The sequence below is a fragment of the Cylas formicarius genome, unplaced genomic scaffold (genome assembly GCF_029955315.1).
Source record: "Cylas formicarius isolate icCylForm1 unplaced genomic scaffold, icCylForm1.1 PGA_scaffold_10__41_contigs__length_53128322, whole genome shotgun sequence".
Lineage (NCBI taxonomy): Eukaryota > Metazoa > Arthropoda > Insecta > Coleoptera > Brentidae > Cylas > Cylas formicarius.
In genome coordinates this window covers 51,598,045-51,614,517 of record NW_026844214.1, presented here as the reverse complement: position 1 = coordinate 51,614,517, position 16,473 = coordinate 51,598,045, and the positions used below count along the sequence as shown (strand labels likewise).

The window sequence follows — 16,473 nt, the reverse complement described above, 5'->3', positions numbered from 1 at the left end:
ACATGGGGCAATCAAAATATGAAAAAAAACACATAACCTCAGTTTCTGCCTAAACTATGCAAAATTCGGATAGGAATTTCTTAAGAAAGTGACTTTAATTTTAACCAAGGATTCCAAAAATATCAACGTATATAGGGTGTTCTATCTAAAATAACAAAGTTGAGGTATCAACAAAATTATAATATTTTAAATCCTCCTATGGGTTTCTAGGTCGTTTTATTTGGCACGCGGTGTACACAATTATCACTTTTCATCGATCAAGAAACAGCAATAAGTTCATATCCGGCGCAAAATTAAACCCTCGGATAAAGTGGGACTTACATAAGTCCTTGGTACATGGACGAGTGTACCGGTAAACCGTAATCATCCGCGCCGATCTGATCCGTGTAATTCCACGTTCCTCCAATTTTATCCGACTGTTCGAATGCCACGCAGTCGTGGTTTTCCACCAAGGAACGTCTCAACGATGCCAATCCGGCCACGCCGGCCCCAATCACGGCGATTTTCATTTGCGCCTGCAATCCGAACGAAAACGCGTATTAACGATTGCGTAATTTCGGACCTGGATCGGTTCATTGTTTCGGTTTTATCTCGCGAAAGTTGGCCGCGTGATAATAATTTGTCTAATTAGTTTAGTAATCTTTTCCTGAACGATGAACTCGTATATATGTCCTTTCGCGAGTACACTGTACTCGGGACTATTATTTTATCTACTTATCTGTGTACTCGGATATATACATATTAGGGTGCTTCAAAAAAAGTATATATTTTTTTTTAGCTCTTGCCCTCTCAAATGTTTCTTTTTGATATAAAAAAAATCCTCACCAAAGATGAGCCCTGTAGCTCAACTCTAAGGGGTCGCTATTTTTATTTTAGTTTGACATTTAATTAACACGGGAAAAATTCTTTTTTCACTAAAATTAAATTTACGTTTAATGTTCGCGATTTTTTACAAAAAAACTAGTTTATATTGTTAATGTTGAATCTTTAAGCTTTCCAAAACCGTATAACAAAGTATGATTATCATTAAAAGAAGAATGATTACAGCCATTTAAAAGTAACTAAATTTTGATTTTTTCAGAAACAGCTTCTACTAATTTTTTATCTACGAGGTTAGCGCCAAAATTTCCCCGCCTGACATAGATGCAGCTCCAGTATCACGATAAAACCTTGTCTTCTTTTAAATATATATCTTAGTAGGCTTCGAAAAAGAAAATTGAAGTCTTGCGTCAAATAGTTTTTTATTGACAGCATTTTAAATAAGACGTGTCCGAAAAAATGTCGCAAATAACGCAAATTAAATATAGAGCAGTCATAAAGTTTTTGACAAAAGAAGAGTTAGCACCTAAAATTATTAAAGAAAGGCAGAATGGGGCAGGAGTCCCTTGAAGATGATTCAAGAACTGGTTGTTGAATATGTACCAACTGAGGAAAATTTAGCAGACATGTTAACAAAACCTTTAAGCAAGGATTAATTTGTAAAACTTAGAGATAAGTGTAATATCGTATAACACTGCAAATGTTTATTCTTGTAATCACGATTTTCATTTATCCAAACACATTTGTAAAACTTCAAATCGAGGAGGAGTGTAGTGATTACTTGTCATTTATCCACTGTAAAAGGAGAAGAGGAAACGTTGTTGAATAGAACCTAACCTAACGAGAGAGAGTGTTAATTTAAAATCAGTGTATTCATTATTAATAAAGTTATTTTAGTTTAATACATCGTAAATTCACAATAACTGGTCGACCACTGGAGGTCATAACGGAAGATATTGTTGCGATTGTGGAAGAGGTGGTATTGAGTAATCGACGTTTAAAGGTCAAGGAAATCTCAGAAATTACTAAGCTTTCTGATACAAGTGTTCATCGAATCCTGCATGATCATTTAGATATGCATAAGGTTAGTGCAAGTTTAGTTCCTAAAACCCTTTCGGCTATTCAAAAACAACGCCGTGTAGTGTGCGCGGTTTTTTTGGAACTCTGTAGGTTGGAACCGAAGCCTCTTATAGAAACTATTGTGACGGGAGATGAAACTATGTTTCTCTATTATGGCCCTCTATCTAAAGCCACGATCTTTTGGGATTGTGAGGGAATTCTTTTGATAGATTTTAAAGAAACTAATACCACTGTCAATGGTAAATATTCCGCAACATTATTACATAAATTGCGAGACTGCATACGTATAAACCGTCGAGGAAAACTGACCAGAGGCGTGCGTCATTTGCACGATACTGCACCTGTCCATACTGCTGGTGTTGCACAAGCTGCTATTTTAGACTGTGGGTTCCAACAGATAGATCATCCTCCCTATAGTCCAGATATGGCTTCCAGCGACTAATATATGTTTGGATATTTGAAAAAGGACTTATATGGATGGCGGTTTAACGATGAAGTTGAGTTAAAAGAGGTTGTTTTAGCTTAAACAAACCAAAAAAATATTTTTTTTAAAGGGATTGAATTGTTAATAAAGAGATGTGATAAGTGCATTGAAGAGATTATATTGAAAAATATAATATATATTCAGGCCGAGAAATTTTGGCGCTGCCCTCGTACATAATTTCTCAAAATTTTTATCCTAATTAATAGTCAGCGTTTTATTTCTATGGATTTCAAATTTTAAAATGGTTGTCAGTACGTAATGTAGGTGGCAGCGCTAATTATATTAGATCATACTGTACAGTTGTCAAATTATCAGTGTCTGCAACACATATATTAAGAATTTTTTTGTGTATTGTCATTCTTTAAGGCTCTCAGTAATTTCAATTATTATCAGTAGAGTGGCTGAAAAGAAAATTTATTTGGTTGGTTTTTCATGTAGAAAATTAAGTAAACGAAAATTACCGAGTATAAGAAAAGTTTTACAATTATTTTTCTACAAGCATATAGATTCTAACCTCACATTTCGACAGTGTTTTGATGAAGTGATTCCTGATGTTATGAAAGTTTGGAAACCTACTGATATTCCCGTCTGTCAACCATACAACGCTATTACTAAAATCATTAAAGTTTATCGAGAGTGGGAACTTAAAAAAAATAAAAAAAGAAAACTCTGAAATTAAATAAGAACTAAAAGTTCAGATTTTCACGAAATTAAATATTTTTATATGACAATTTTTTCGACAACACAGTGTCTTGATCAAATGTAATATTTACAAACTACCTGCTACTATATATACCGAAGATGATCTTGGAGGGATTGTAGCCGTTGTTCAGTGCAATTTGTTTAATGATATTACGTTCTTTGTTGTAATTTTCTGTTGAAAGTGGTGTATTAAGAAGTCTGTGTATAAAAGAGTGAAATGCGGCCATTTTGTGTGTATAAGGGTGATTTGAGCTGTTATATATGACTGTGTCCGTGTGTGAAGGTTTATGATAAATTGAAAAATCTAATTGATCTTGCGCTTTCGTAATAGTTAAGTCTAAAAAATTAATAGAGTTATTCTGTTCAATCTCGATAGTGAATTTTAGACGATTATGTAATAAGTTAATGTAATTTAAAAAAGAATTCAATTGTCTGTCCGTTCCAACCCTAGAAAACTATTATAAATAAAAAACAAATCCAGACAACAGTAAAACTCTATTTATCCGAAACCTAATACAGAACACGAACAACTTAAAACAATTACATACATATGAGAACCTAGTGAAAAAGTTTCAAAACATTTGTCAAAATTTAGTTTAAAAATAGCTTTCAGAACTAATAATTCAATATGAAAATTTTTAAAAAACAATAAAACGAAATGTCCAAAATTTCAAAAATCAGGTGCCTACAGGTTGAAATGCGGATCTTGTCCTAAAATTTATATTGGACAAAGAGGTAGATCCTTCACTGAACTGGGTTAGATAGTAAGGCAGAAAAAGGGTAACTTGTGTCTTGACAACATTTTAATTGGTTGTAACTTTGTTGTTTTTAGAGATGTCAAGGTAATCAAAAAAAACAAAATGCAGGGTTAGTTGCCAGATTTTTCCCAGTGACGTATATAACAAAACACTATCAATTTTCTGATGTACAAGTCTACATCATATATGTTTGAAATGTGTTTAATAGAATATCTTATTCCGATATATTCCTTCATATTTTAGTCCACTGGTTTTTGATAAATCCGCAAAAATAGGAAATTTTTATATAATTTCAAAGAATGCCGTGACTGACTGCAACAACAATAATTATTTACAAATTAAAGTGTACCCAAAACACACTTTAAAACCAAAGATTAATAGGTTTTTTGTCATTTGACAAAAGAACACAGATTGGCTTTTATACGCATGCCGCGGACTATTAAGAAACCTTTTTTACTTTGGCCTTGGGGCGCCATATCGAACTTCATTTGACACATAATCATTAATTTACTATGGAAGTCTAAATTTTTATTTATATATAATAAAAAATATATAAATACGGAGATTTAGACGTTTGGAGATTAAAACGATTAAAAACGATCAAAAAGTCAATCGAATCGTCAGTTATCGTTCATTTCGGACGACGTGCATTTGGCGTCCCACACACCATCGCCAGATTCCAACACACAGAACGACAAACCGATAATTTGCACGGCGTGTCAAGAATCCTGACCTCTTGACACGAAAACTGGAACGCTAGTAAAGACCACACCGCATCTATATCACGTGGTCGTACGGAACAGTAGAAAAATCGATCGAACATACTCTTTGCAGCGGAGAAACATGCAGGAGTATCGGTAAACAGCACGTTCTCGCACCTCGCATGCCTCGCAGGTGTTGTCGCTGTCAGATGCGCCGATAATTTGAGTTACCGACTCGGAAACGCCAGTTCCAAGCGGTTTTCTTGAATTAATTTCCCATTCCGGGGTACACGACTTAGATACAATGCCGTTTGTGTACGAATTTATACGCTTTTACCGTTCTTTAACTGCCGTTTCTTGTTAATTCGATAGATTTTTTCGCTGTCCGCTATTCCGCCCGTACTGGGCTTTCCTTAGAGCGGTTCTTTACTTGCCGGCGGTTACTGAGTAGTTCGGGCAAATGATTCTATAAAAATTGTAGTATTTACAAGTAATGCCGATGTACTCTTTATGGTATGTGGCATGAATTGAACTGGAGTGGTTTTCTCTTGATAGCTGTTTCAGCTATGCAAAATATGACAATATTCCGACATCTATAGAATAGAATAGAATTTTGTTCTGTTTTGTGTGTAATTATATAAAACAGTGTATAATACAAATTAACAGGACAGTGTATATAACAAAGTACAGGACGTTTATATAAATAAACAAAAGGAAGCAACATCAACAAAATTAGAGAAAGTCATTGCACATTCACACCGTTCACAGAGGCTTCTTTGAGTTCAGTCACAGCGAGATATAAGAATGTGACCAATTGCTTTTGAATAGGATTATCCAATGGTGGCCATTAACATACAATGCAACAAGATTATTACCTAAAGTTTCGGAATTTGAATTCAGGTAAAATTGTGGTCCGTAATAGAAAATAATTTTATACCTACCTGTGTTTAATATTCTTCGGTTTGGTATACTACTTAGTTAAAGTTTATAAGTAATCATTCTTATTTCGTGTGTAATACAGCGTGTGTTGAATCGTGTGCGAATTATGCAGAATATGTGCGAGTCTAGTGTATCTCAGGAGATGCTCCCGCCCAAATGTAGAAAACACTATTCTATTGAGACTAAGGAAGTTATAAACAATGTTTATTTGACTGTCATTGAAAGAACTTATAGAAACCGAAGTTTTTAACATCCTTCCACAAAGTTGGGCAAATTCTGTTAAACATATAGAAAAAGCAGAACAATCGTATATCCATATTGCAAATAATATACAACAAATAATAATTAGCACAGGCGATGATAGCGATACTGATATATGAATAATTTTAAGTAATTTAAGTAGGTAATAAAAATAATTTGTAATTTTATTTTAGATTTAAACATAAATACATACATAAACAAATAAATATTGTTTAGTATCTTTCCTAACAAAACCCCAAATAATTAAATTCTAAGCAAAGTACGGACCTGTTCGGCCATATTGCATTCTTACAGCTTGCCCGGGTCTTTCCTTAATTCGTATCAGTTAATCACTTTTTTATATCTATGAACAGACTGTACTACTAAATTTTCAATACCTAGCCTTTTTGCTTTTCTTTGCTGCGGACTTAAAGTTATTCATGAAAATTGGAACTCCCGATGATTGTTTTGCACTGCAGGAGAACCTTGACAGGCTGGCAGGAACTAAGTGTGTGGAAGTGCAAAGTTGCTAAAATCATTCTACTGCATGGACTATGTGGATCAGTTCAAACATTCGTTTGATTCGTTGAGTTCTAATTTCTAATAACATGTTGTTTATATTATCTCTCAATGTTGCGTGGTTGTGATATATTTTGACAATTAACAATCTTTTGTGGACGTAATACCTTCTCATATTTTTGTTACTGATTTTATTAATATTAAAGCAATGGTAATGGTAAATCCTTGTGTTGTCTATGGGTACAGCGACGGGAAAAAGGGGTTAGTAATGCTCGCATATTATTACAGTATCTAATTTTATTTTTTGCAACTTAAATTTTTTACCCATTGAAATTGAAAAAATATTGGATAAATGTTCATATTTAAGTAAATGTATTTTAAGTCTTTTTTGAAATAATACTTTCATACCTAATTAAAATTAACTCACATTTTCTGACTAATCTGTATTATTTAAAAAGATATTCTCCACATACTAGTATTCGTATTAGTATTAGTTTTTCTAAACATTTAATTAAATTAAAAAAGGGTTTGTATCAAGTTGTTGTTTTTGTATAATAGGGATCAAATACAAAAAGAGATAAACGAGAGAGTATTGGTCTGTGTGCGTAGGATTTCTGTAAACACAATGACCCAATATTAGGTCTGATTTCTTATTGATAGGAATATCTAAGAATGGAATGTTATTAATAGTTTCCAACTCAATGGTAAAACGTATGTTAGGGTGCATCGAGTGTAAATGTCTAAGAAAATGTACTAGGGTTTCTTGACGAGCCAGTTTCAGTCAAGCTGGGAAGAAGCCAACAGGATGATTGGCGAAACGTCAGCAATTTCGACTCAGCAAAAACCGACGCAGGAAGAATCCAGAAGTTTTGTAAATAGTATTACAGTAGTCTGTGGAAGTTTCTTTGAAAAATTGGTATAAAAAATGTGTTTTATTAATGGTATCAATGGTATTAATGGTATCAATCGGCCATCAAAAGCAAAATTAAAGATTAAATATTAATTGGGAAAAACTTGTGCATTTCCAGTGATGACTTCACCAACCGGACCCAATAGGTTAATCCCATCACACGCGAGTATCAAATACTTGGATAGAATTTTTGTAGTCGTACAACCAATTGGACTACTGGACATTACCTTTCCAGTATTTCTCATAGGCCGTTGAAAGTAACCTAATAAGTAAGATCCACTGGTATATCTATATAAGATCCTATATCCTCACAGTCGGATATACTAACGACGTCTCAACTAGTATAACTGGATATCCTTAGTATGTCCTAACAAACATCCTACGGACATAGGTTTCTGATATACCGTGAACGTTCCAATTAGTAACATCGTATATCCTTGAGACTTCTTAAGGATATCCCTTAGCTGAAACAGAATATCCCTAGGATATACGCAATGTCCCGTCAGATATCCCGAGGATGTTTTGCGGACGGCTCTGTGCTATTTGTGATATTATGTGAATATTCTTTAGACGTAATGTTATTTCGTATTAATTAATGTAACAACGCATTATAATAGTTGAAAATTATTGCAAATAGTACTCCATAACGGATTATAGCTATATAATAATTGTTTTAAGGCTACAAATGAAATAAATTATGAAAAAAAATTGGACTTAATTTTCAACTTCCAACTCGATTTCCAATTATTGTAAAGAATAATATGCAACTTGCTACATCAAAAAATAACCGAGATACCCCATAAAAGCGCCAAAAAGGGAACTTGTGCAAGATTCTGGCTTACAGAAATCTGGATACTTTATTAGAAAGTATTCGTACATTCGAATGCGTTCTTTTTAAATTTGATAATCATTGTAGCTTTGTAGATGCTGGATTCTTTTAATCTTTTTTTTTTTATTTCCCCGCAAATTTAGTTTTGACTGTTGAAATTAATAGATCATGCCCGAGTATCTACAGGTCGACGGGAACCTCAAACTGAACGAGTTTAAATGAAAAGAAACTGCACGTTACAAAAAAAAAACATTTACTACAAAATTTTTAAAAAATATACAAAAAAACAATACTAATACTCGATTAATACTATTCAGTTACGACGCACGGCGAAATAACTGGCAGTAGTCAACGCGTGAGCGCAACTATAAAGTACCAACAAAATCGTAACGAACGCTTCCATGATCACGAAATGGGACAGGCTAGAACCGATATCCAACCACGAGCCCTTGTTCGTGATGAGATACAAAAACTGCAACACCATCGAATCCGAGAAGAGCAACACTATGCAAAACATCTGCGTGACGTCTTCCCGCCCTATGGAATTGATGGCTCGAAATACGCAACACGTGAACAGAAATGGTACGGCGATCTTCAACAGAATCAACCCGGCCATCTTAAAGGGACTAAAGACGGTTAGGAATGCCCGTACCCACATGGGATCGAACGAGTTCAAGCTGGCTACGTTTCCGGTGCCGAAAAAACCGATAAATATAAACACCATGAACAAGAAAGCTCGCCTGTAGATGTCCGCATTCAGCTTAGGTTCGCTACGGTACCCGTCAAACTCGGCGTAGTGGAGTAATTGCCACGAGGAACGTCCTTTGAGGGCTTTGTCTTCCATCAGCAACCAAGTGCAGAGACACGCGACGTATACGGCAGAAAATACGACCTCGTAGTTGGACGAGACGAGCAAGTAAAACGGCGCGAAGCCGAAAAACATCGCTGCCAACCTGACGGCGACGAATTTCCCGACGAATGGTATGGAGGCCGCGGGCGCCGTCGCGATGAACCAAGACGCGTACTTGAGACGAGAGTTGTGGGCGATAAAACCTTTCTCCAACGCCAGACCGTAGAGCATCGCGGCGATCAGACACCCGAGCTGACACCGGGTGACATTCCGGTCTAGAGAGCGCGAGGGTGCCATCGCGTAGAACAAAGCGACCCAAGCGACGCCGCCCAGGATGTACAGTGGGACGTTGAAGGTGGTCTTCATCACGGGCAGCAGCGGGAAAATGGACATGACGGCGCAGAGGCACGCCCACAGCAGTTTATCGGCGTTGGTGGTGTAAGCGCGAAGGGAATCGGACGCGAACACCCACAGCCCCACGAGAAGGCCGAGGACGGAAAAAGAAGACCGATTGAAGAATCCGAACACGAGGAGTTCGATGCCGACGACGTAAATCGGCAGCTTCCTGCATCTGTCTTCTTTTAAGTACGCGAAAGCGGCAGTTAGTCGGTGGAGGTTAGGGTACAACGTGGCGAACATCGCGAAGGGGAACGAAAAATGGACGTAGTAGGAGAGGGGGAACTTTTGAAGTTTACAGAGGACGATGGGGAACGCGTTCGCGACGGCGATGCCGAGTTTTTCGGTGCGGCTCAGAGGTGAGGTGGTCGACGACGACGCGTCACCCACCCCCGCAGTCACCAAGTACAAGATCCATTCGACCAGTCCGACGGAGACAGAAACTAGCAGCGGGTACTGGTAGTAGTTGTGATAATACTCCACTCCCTCCACGAGGGTACCCATCAAAACCCTCCCTTCTTCCACCACGGTGGAATACTGCCCGTCCCGCTGCAACCTGCGCAGTCTCGCCACCTTGTCGGACAATACGGAGGTGGTAAGACCCGCGTAGGGTACGAATACCAACGCGTTCGTCTCCGTCCTCAGTCTTTTCACGTTGAACGTCTCCAAGAGCTGTAGGGCATTGGATATGTGGAATTGGGCCAACTCTTTGGGGGGGACGTCCAAGTAGCCGGCGGGTACGAGACCCAGCGAGTTGCTCGGAATGTTGAGGCCGATCAGGGACGCCATCAACGGTGCCAAGTCGATTTGCCTCACGTCCTGCCTTCGGGGGTTCCTTTTGACTCCGGCGCCCCATGCTATGACCGGCACTTCGGTTTCGTGGACGGAACCGGCCCCGTGGGAACCCCAATCGGTCATGCCGTGGTCGGAGCTGAACACGTACGCGGTCGAACGGTCTCCAAACACCGATTCAAAATGGCGGACTACGTTTTCAACGTTGCCGTCCACGAATCTGATATTGGCCTCGTATTCGGACGAATGGGGTTTAAATCCGTGACCGGCAGTGTCTATGCCGAGCAAGTGCAAGAAATAGAAATTGCCCTGGCGCGCGTAAAGATGGCAGTTTTCCGCGCAAGCCCCTACTTCATTCTTGAGGAAGGATCGGAACTTGCGGAACACCCAGCCATCCAAGGAGCTCGTGTCGTTCGCGCCGAAGTCTTCGAGCTCGGCGCTGTAAGTGAAGACGCGAATGTGGGCCGACCGATCCCTGTTGAATATGTTCAAGATGTCGGGGCTGCCCCAGCACCACGCGTTCGTGCTCTGATTGATGATGGAATCGAAATCGACGGGGTTCGATTTCCAGCCCTTGAGGATCGCGCTGGGGTCCTCGTAGATGCCTGACGGAAAGAAAGGGTTGGAGATTTGCGGGCCCGTGATTTAATATTGAAAACGGACAAAGGTTAAGAATGAGCGATTCGAATGCGGTAGATACAGGAATATAAAGGGATGACGGTGACGAGAGGTTTTGGTCTCGCCCAAATAGCACACAATATCCCCAGTATATTGGATCAACGTCCCATTTAAGTCCCACGACATGTGGAGAATATTCTTAGGATATATACTAAGGATATACTGTAAAATACATCCCAGGGATATCCTCTGAATGGATATCTTGCGGACTTACTGTACACGATATACCACAGATATCCTCTAAATAGATGGCCTGGGGATATCCCCCTGCGCCATAATGGGAACATTAGAATAGAAATAAGGGAAAAAAGTGAAAACACGTAAAACAAAATGAAACCTAAAAATTTAAATTTGAATTTTTTAGATTTGTGGTGTTTTAGGAGACATTTTAATGGCAACGTGTTTGTGCACATCTACATCGACGTCAATGTTGGTGAGTCCTAAAAAAAGAAGAAGAGAAAGAAGAGAGCTTGATTAGTCTCCAACTATTTTTCCAACATTTGCTTAGCTCGAGAGTAAGCTATGTCGTTGACTCGTTGACAAGTATCACCTACCTCCCTTGTGTGAATCACTGTTTAGTACAAGTTTTTGGACAAGTTATGAGACTGATCCATGTTTTCTATCCCATTTTTTTGTAGACTTGCATATATGTCTGTTTATTAGTTTTGATATATTAATCACATATCCATATAGTGTCATTCAATTTACATTTTATTTTTTAGTTTACCAAAAGATGAAATTGTAAGGAAACAATGGATAACTTTCTTGGTCAAAAATGGAGCTGTCAGGAAGGCTGATAGCTTTAGAAGAGCATCCATATCACTCCTTTAAGCTATAAGAGGGGTGATAAACACTTTTAGGTAGATATTGTGATCAGTTGTAAATCGGGTTTACCTGTTTTCTGGTCATTCTGTTTACCAATGGTACTTAACAGACAGCCCATATTTAAAGAACCAAATGGTCCTTTTTTTTCTAACCCGACTGATAAAATTTTTATTTTTTCGGCATAATTTGTGACTGAAAATTTTCCACTTTGAAATTTTTGGGATTTATTTCTAACAAGTCAAGATAATAATTTCTTTCCTAGAGCAGACACCAGCCGATCTTTAACCTTCAGTAGTAGTGAAAACAACATTACAAGTTATACAGAAGCCTGGCACAGAATAACTAGCAGTCATCAGTTTTTAAAAAGAACTTCAGTTTTTAAAGGTGGTGATTCTCTTAAATCAAATAATATAAAAGTTCCTTCAAAAGAATAACACTGAAGCATCTTATGTCGGACGCCATTATGCAGATAAAAAATAAATATTATTATGCTATTAAAAAATGCAGCATTTATTTTTATTTAATTTCTTATTGTGTTTATAAGCAACAATGTACTTTATTCTTTTCAATAAAGGCTAAATTAAATAATTCATGTATTTATTCATTTATATTTTTACATTGTGGTCATTCTCCAGCTATATCTTCTGTGAACTTCAAAACAAGTTAATAAAATAAAACACTATATAAAATGTTATTATTATTAAAGGCAAGTCGTAGTTGTGGCATAAACCAGAATCTTTAAAAAATACCGAGCATTTCTGGAAAAATAATTTTTGGTTATTTACATTTGCACCCAGATGGCAATAAAATGTAGGTAAATTATTGTGTGAACTGATACTCGTATTTAAAGCCCGGTAGACACAATGCAATTTCTACATGCACTTTTGGCATTTAACAATTGCTGTTAAATACTTTTGACGGGGATTTTTTTGCAGTAGCCACCATTTTTTGCTAGCAAAATGTTTTTTTTTAATTTTCAGATAATAAACGACCCTCTTTAGCTTTTGGTAAAATTGTTTATTGACTTGTTTTATACTAGCTTTTAAATTTCTGGTGACATTTGATAAAGATATGGTCTTGTCGAAACAAATGTCATGTCAAAATATATAATTTCATGAAAATCTGAACTTTTAGTTCTTATTTATTTTGATAAATGGATTTTCATCAAGAAAAAGCCACCTCAGTTCAATTTTTAAATTTCTTGGTTACATTTTCCAATACTTACTTACAGTTTAACGAAATTATCCATTGGTACTTTTTATGATAATGTATTCTGCAACTTTCTGCAATTACTAGACTTGCGATGAAAGAATGAGCGTTCTGTCTATATACGGCGCTTATTGAACATTTCTTCCGCTTAGATGTTTCCAGTGCGATATCTAGTACCTCAAAGTTATATTTACACTTTTAGGGTTACATTTCGTGAATTCGATTTGATTTAAGTTTTTAATAGATGTTAAACCAATAAGTTTCATAAAAACAAATTGTGCATGCAATACTTACAGAATTATACTAATACTGCTGTAATTCAGCATAATATTAACTTTGCACTTGTCACTAATTTTTTAACAATACTTTTTACACCTTAATATCGAAACATTGACGACCTGACAGCGGCCATGTTGGTTGTTGGGAGCCGCAAGGCCTGATGGGTCGAACGTCAGAATTTGCAGTTAGAGCTGCCATTGGTTTCAAATCTTGCGCATGCGCACATTGAACAGACCTTCTCAAAGTTTTGTGACAAAGTTGCTGCACGAGTTCCTGTACTATTGGCATAGGCAAGACCTCTATATGTCTAATAGCTATATAGTTTAGGCCAACGCCTGCTGGATTTTTTCATCTCTTTTAAAAACTAAATAATTGAGAATTTCCTTTAATGGCCAAAATTTATTCAGTCTATCCGAAAGTGCAATGAGATAATGCATATCGTTAACAATCATTTAGCATTCAAATCAATGCAATTTACCCTACCTGCGAGCATAGCCACGTGTCCGGGCCGTGATTCTGTGGGCACCCTCGTATGGGCGGTACCCCACGAACCGCCGTTCTCCATCACGCTCGTTAAAAACGGTATCCTGTCCGAATTCTTGCCGAAAACCGCTTCCATCCTCAGACCATCCGCGACGAAAAGCACCAAACGTTTAGCCGGAGGATTGTCGGTCGACTTTATCAAACTCATTCCGTGGTCTAACGGGCTCGAGAAATAAATGTCGACCACGGCAAAAAGCAGAACGACGTGCACCACCAAACCGAAAACGACGATCGTATTTTTCTGCGTGTTTCCGCTTGCGAAATTCCGAACCTTCTCGCCCATTTTGGCAACTAAAACAAAACATGAGGGTTGACGCACGAACCCCTGCTTTTTGCGTGACGAATCGAAAACGCGGATGACATTTTGACATCGCAATAAAACATTTGTACAGCTCAATGATTGAAACCGTAATTTTCACGACTATTCATATGGAACAGACTATATTTGTAGCCGTTCGCCGGCCTGAAGGTAAAGCAGAACACTGCGATATCCGACTCGTTAGCTGGGACATCGCTCCCTAGATGGTGCGCCCGTTAGGTTTTCGCGAAAATATTTTATTTATTACAGCTGATTCCACGGGGATTACAATTATCCGTACGTTAAGGTAAAGTTTTGTGGAAATTGGTGCTTACCTTGTGGATTAGAAATTCCGCAGTAACGTCAATATCTATGCTAGCGACGCCCGCAACATAATCCTAACCTACAATAACCATGGTTTTAAAAGGTGGCCCTGGCGATATGTCATGGTATATTAGTGCTTACCATTACCAAGTCCGCAGCTCCCGCACAATCATTAAGCACTTTTCTACGGTCGTCGCAACGTAACCCTAACCTAAACTAATCACAGAGCACAACTGACACAGTACTTCTTTTGGTGAGTTGTTTAAAACGTTACGAAAACGACACCGATCTGTGTAAAAAAATTGGAGAGTCTGAGAGTACTAGAGGCATTGGCACCGCTAATGCAGTATTTGGCTGGTTGCCCAATGGGATGACGAATTGATAAGATAAGATACCTAATCTAACATTGTACAATCACTTATCAGTATTTTATGGTGCACTTCTCTCTTTTGTTCTGTGACGACGAATTTTTATTTGGCATTCAGCGGACGTAGCAAAGCGCTCACGATACGAAGCGGTAGCGATTCCGATTGGGAGCGCGTTGGACAATTGAATTTACAAAGCCGTAACGGAAACGTCTGGTTGCACCTGCGCTACAAATCCAACATGTTGTGGGGTGGACGCTGTTTTTTAGTAGGGAGTTTATTTTGTGCTGGGTAGCGGTAGCGAAGCGATCGGTATCGGTATTTGGTCTTGAAAGAGGAATTTGGTTATGGTGTATTGGATGGTGAGTACGAAATTGCAGCATAATAAATATATTTTGTTTAATACTTATATTATTGTTAATAGTATTTACAAAAAAAATTTTTTCAGGGTCTCAACGGGAAAGTTTTCTCGAAAACCCCTCGAGGTTTCGAAGATAGTATCAAGGTATGTCTTTTTTCAAACAAACGATAATTTTTTTAAACGCAAATTACACTCACATGAAATAGAGATGCTATTTTAAGTTATTTGCAGAATGTATTTTCACTAAACTGAAGAAATATTGTATAGGAAATGCAGAAACTTGAATAAAACCTACACAGTCATCAAAGACAAGATTGGGAAAACTGGAACCAGAACCAGGTTGATGAAATACATAGGGAAAACAATTAACCTCCCTAACCTAATAACCTTGACAGCAGTTCCTGTTATAAGAAAAAAGGCCCTTGCCTAAAATATGAAAGATCCATCCGCTATCCCAGATGGAAACCACTCCAATCAAAGCAACTCCTGTATACCGCTGTAGGTAAGTTTCAATTTTTTTTTTATTGATATAATTAAAAAAAATAAAAACTTATAACATGTTTTCATTTTAGAAGTACCAGGGAGTCAATGTTTGGAATGTTTTATCTATGAAGAAATCTGTCAAATATCGAGGAAGCTCGTAAGCAAGAAAATCCAGAAAAAAAGAAAGAAAATTTTGCACTTATTATGTAAATTATAAAAAAAGATCAATAATTTAAAAACATATTTTTATTTGTTATAAAAGCATATTTGCTATTTGGTTCCTCCTCATTTCCACCCTTATCTGCAATATCCACTTCGAGGTGTGGTAGCTGCTTTTCTAATCATATCAAATGTCTCGCTGCTCCAAAACGTGCCTAGACGTGGTAAATTCTGAAATAGACCTCTTAATAAGTTTACAAAATGTAGGCCTAGAAAATATTCCAATAAGTTCCCTTCACAACTCCTTACCAGTCTTCTATTGGACACCTATTTAAAGTGTCCATAACGTCCGTTTCAACTGATGTAGTAGGTACTACACATGTTAAATCAGCAGCACTGCACACAAACACTGAATAAGATATACTTTCAAAAAAATCTGAATCTCAAAACAACACGCAACAAAAATAAGACATCATAACCTCTACATACACGTTTCCAATCGCTACCGCTACGTATCGGGAGCGCTGTGTTACGTCCGCTAAATGCGACCATTGAAATGTGGTGGACAAAAACCAATTTCAGATGACAACGATCGACCGTAGACACGCGGAAGCGCATCCCATCGCGGCGAAGAATGTGACGTGTGCTTAGCGAATCGGAACTTTGACGTCATATAACCACGGTTTCGATTAATCTCATAATTGCCGAGCGGCATCCGAGCGGGCGGCAGTGAAAGAAAAACCAATTTTATATTTCGATTTTCCGCTATATCGAGAAGGTATATACGTCTAATATACGGCATTTTTTCCGCGGGCTGGCTGCTCGGTATCTCGGATGGTATCTGGCCTGACCATATTCCCACGCCGCCGCGTTCACTGCATCGCACCTTTTCTATACGCCGTGTACGAGAACACGTGCAGACTGCAGTTT

At 37.8% G+C, this 16,473-nt stretch overlaps 1 protein-coding gene and 1 long non-coding RNA gene across 3 annotated transcripts; one reads left to right on the top strand and one right to left on the bottom strand.

The window, feature by feature from the left end:
- Positions 1 to 8,285: 8,285 nt before the first annotated feature.
- On the bottom strand, positions 8,286 to 14,440 carry LOC132696440 (GPI ethanolamine phosphate transferase 1). 2 transcript variants are annotated; one of them, XM_060661258.1, is made up of 4 exons: positions 14,317 to 14,440; positions 14,187 to 14,254; positions 13,494 to 13,844; positions 8,286 to 10,624 (listed from the first exon to the last, which is right to left on the bottom strand). In XM_060661258.1, the coding sequence occupies exons 3-4, from the start codon at positions 13,834 to 13,836 to the stop codon at positions 8,295 to 8,297; spliced, it is 2,673 nt and encodes an 890-aa protein (XP_060517241.1). In that variant the 5' UTR covers positions 13,837 to 13,844; positions 14,187 to 14,254; positions 14,317 to 14,440; the 3' UTR covers positions 8,286 to 8,294. The 2 variants fall into 2 exon arrangements, with proteins under 2 accessions (XP_060517241.1, XP_060517248.1); XM_060661265.1 differs by having other exon boundaries at positions 14,187 to 14,209; positions 14,334 to 14,351.
- A 136-nt stretch (positions 14,441 to 14,576) lies between these two features.
- On the top strand, positions 14,577 to 15,624 carry LOC132696469 (uncharacterized). Its single transcript, XR_009618031.1, has 4 exons — positions 14,577 to 14,902; positions 14,989 to 15,045; positions 15,133 to 15,403; positions 15,474 to 15,624. It is a non-coding gene; the product is annotated as an uncharacterized LOC132696469 (long non-coding RNA).
- Positions 15,625 to 16,473: the final 849 nt, after the last annotated feature.

What these genes read in the sequence shown, in the direction of transcription:
- LOC132696440 (XM_060661258.1), bottom strand. Translation starts at nt 13,836, where the DNA reads ATGGGCGAGAAGGTTCGGAATTTCGCAAGCGGAAACACGCAGAAAAAT. An exon ending in ACACGTGGCTATGCTCGCAG is followed by an intron (nt 10,625 to 13,493) that starts GTAGGGTAAATT and finishes TCTTTCCGTCAG; the next exon opens with GCATCTACGAGGACCCCAGC.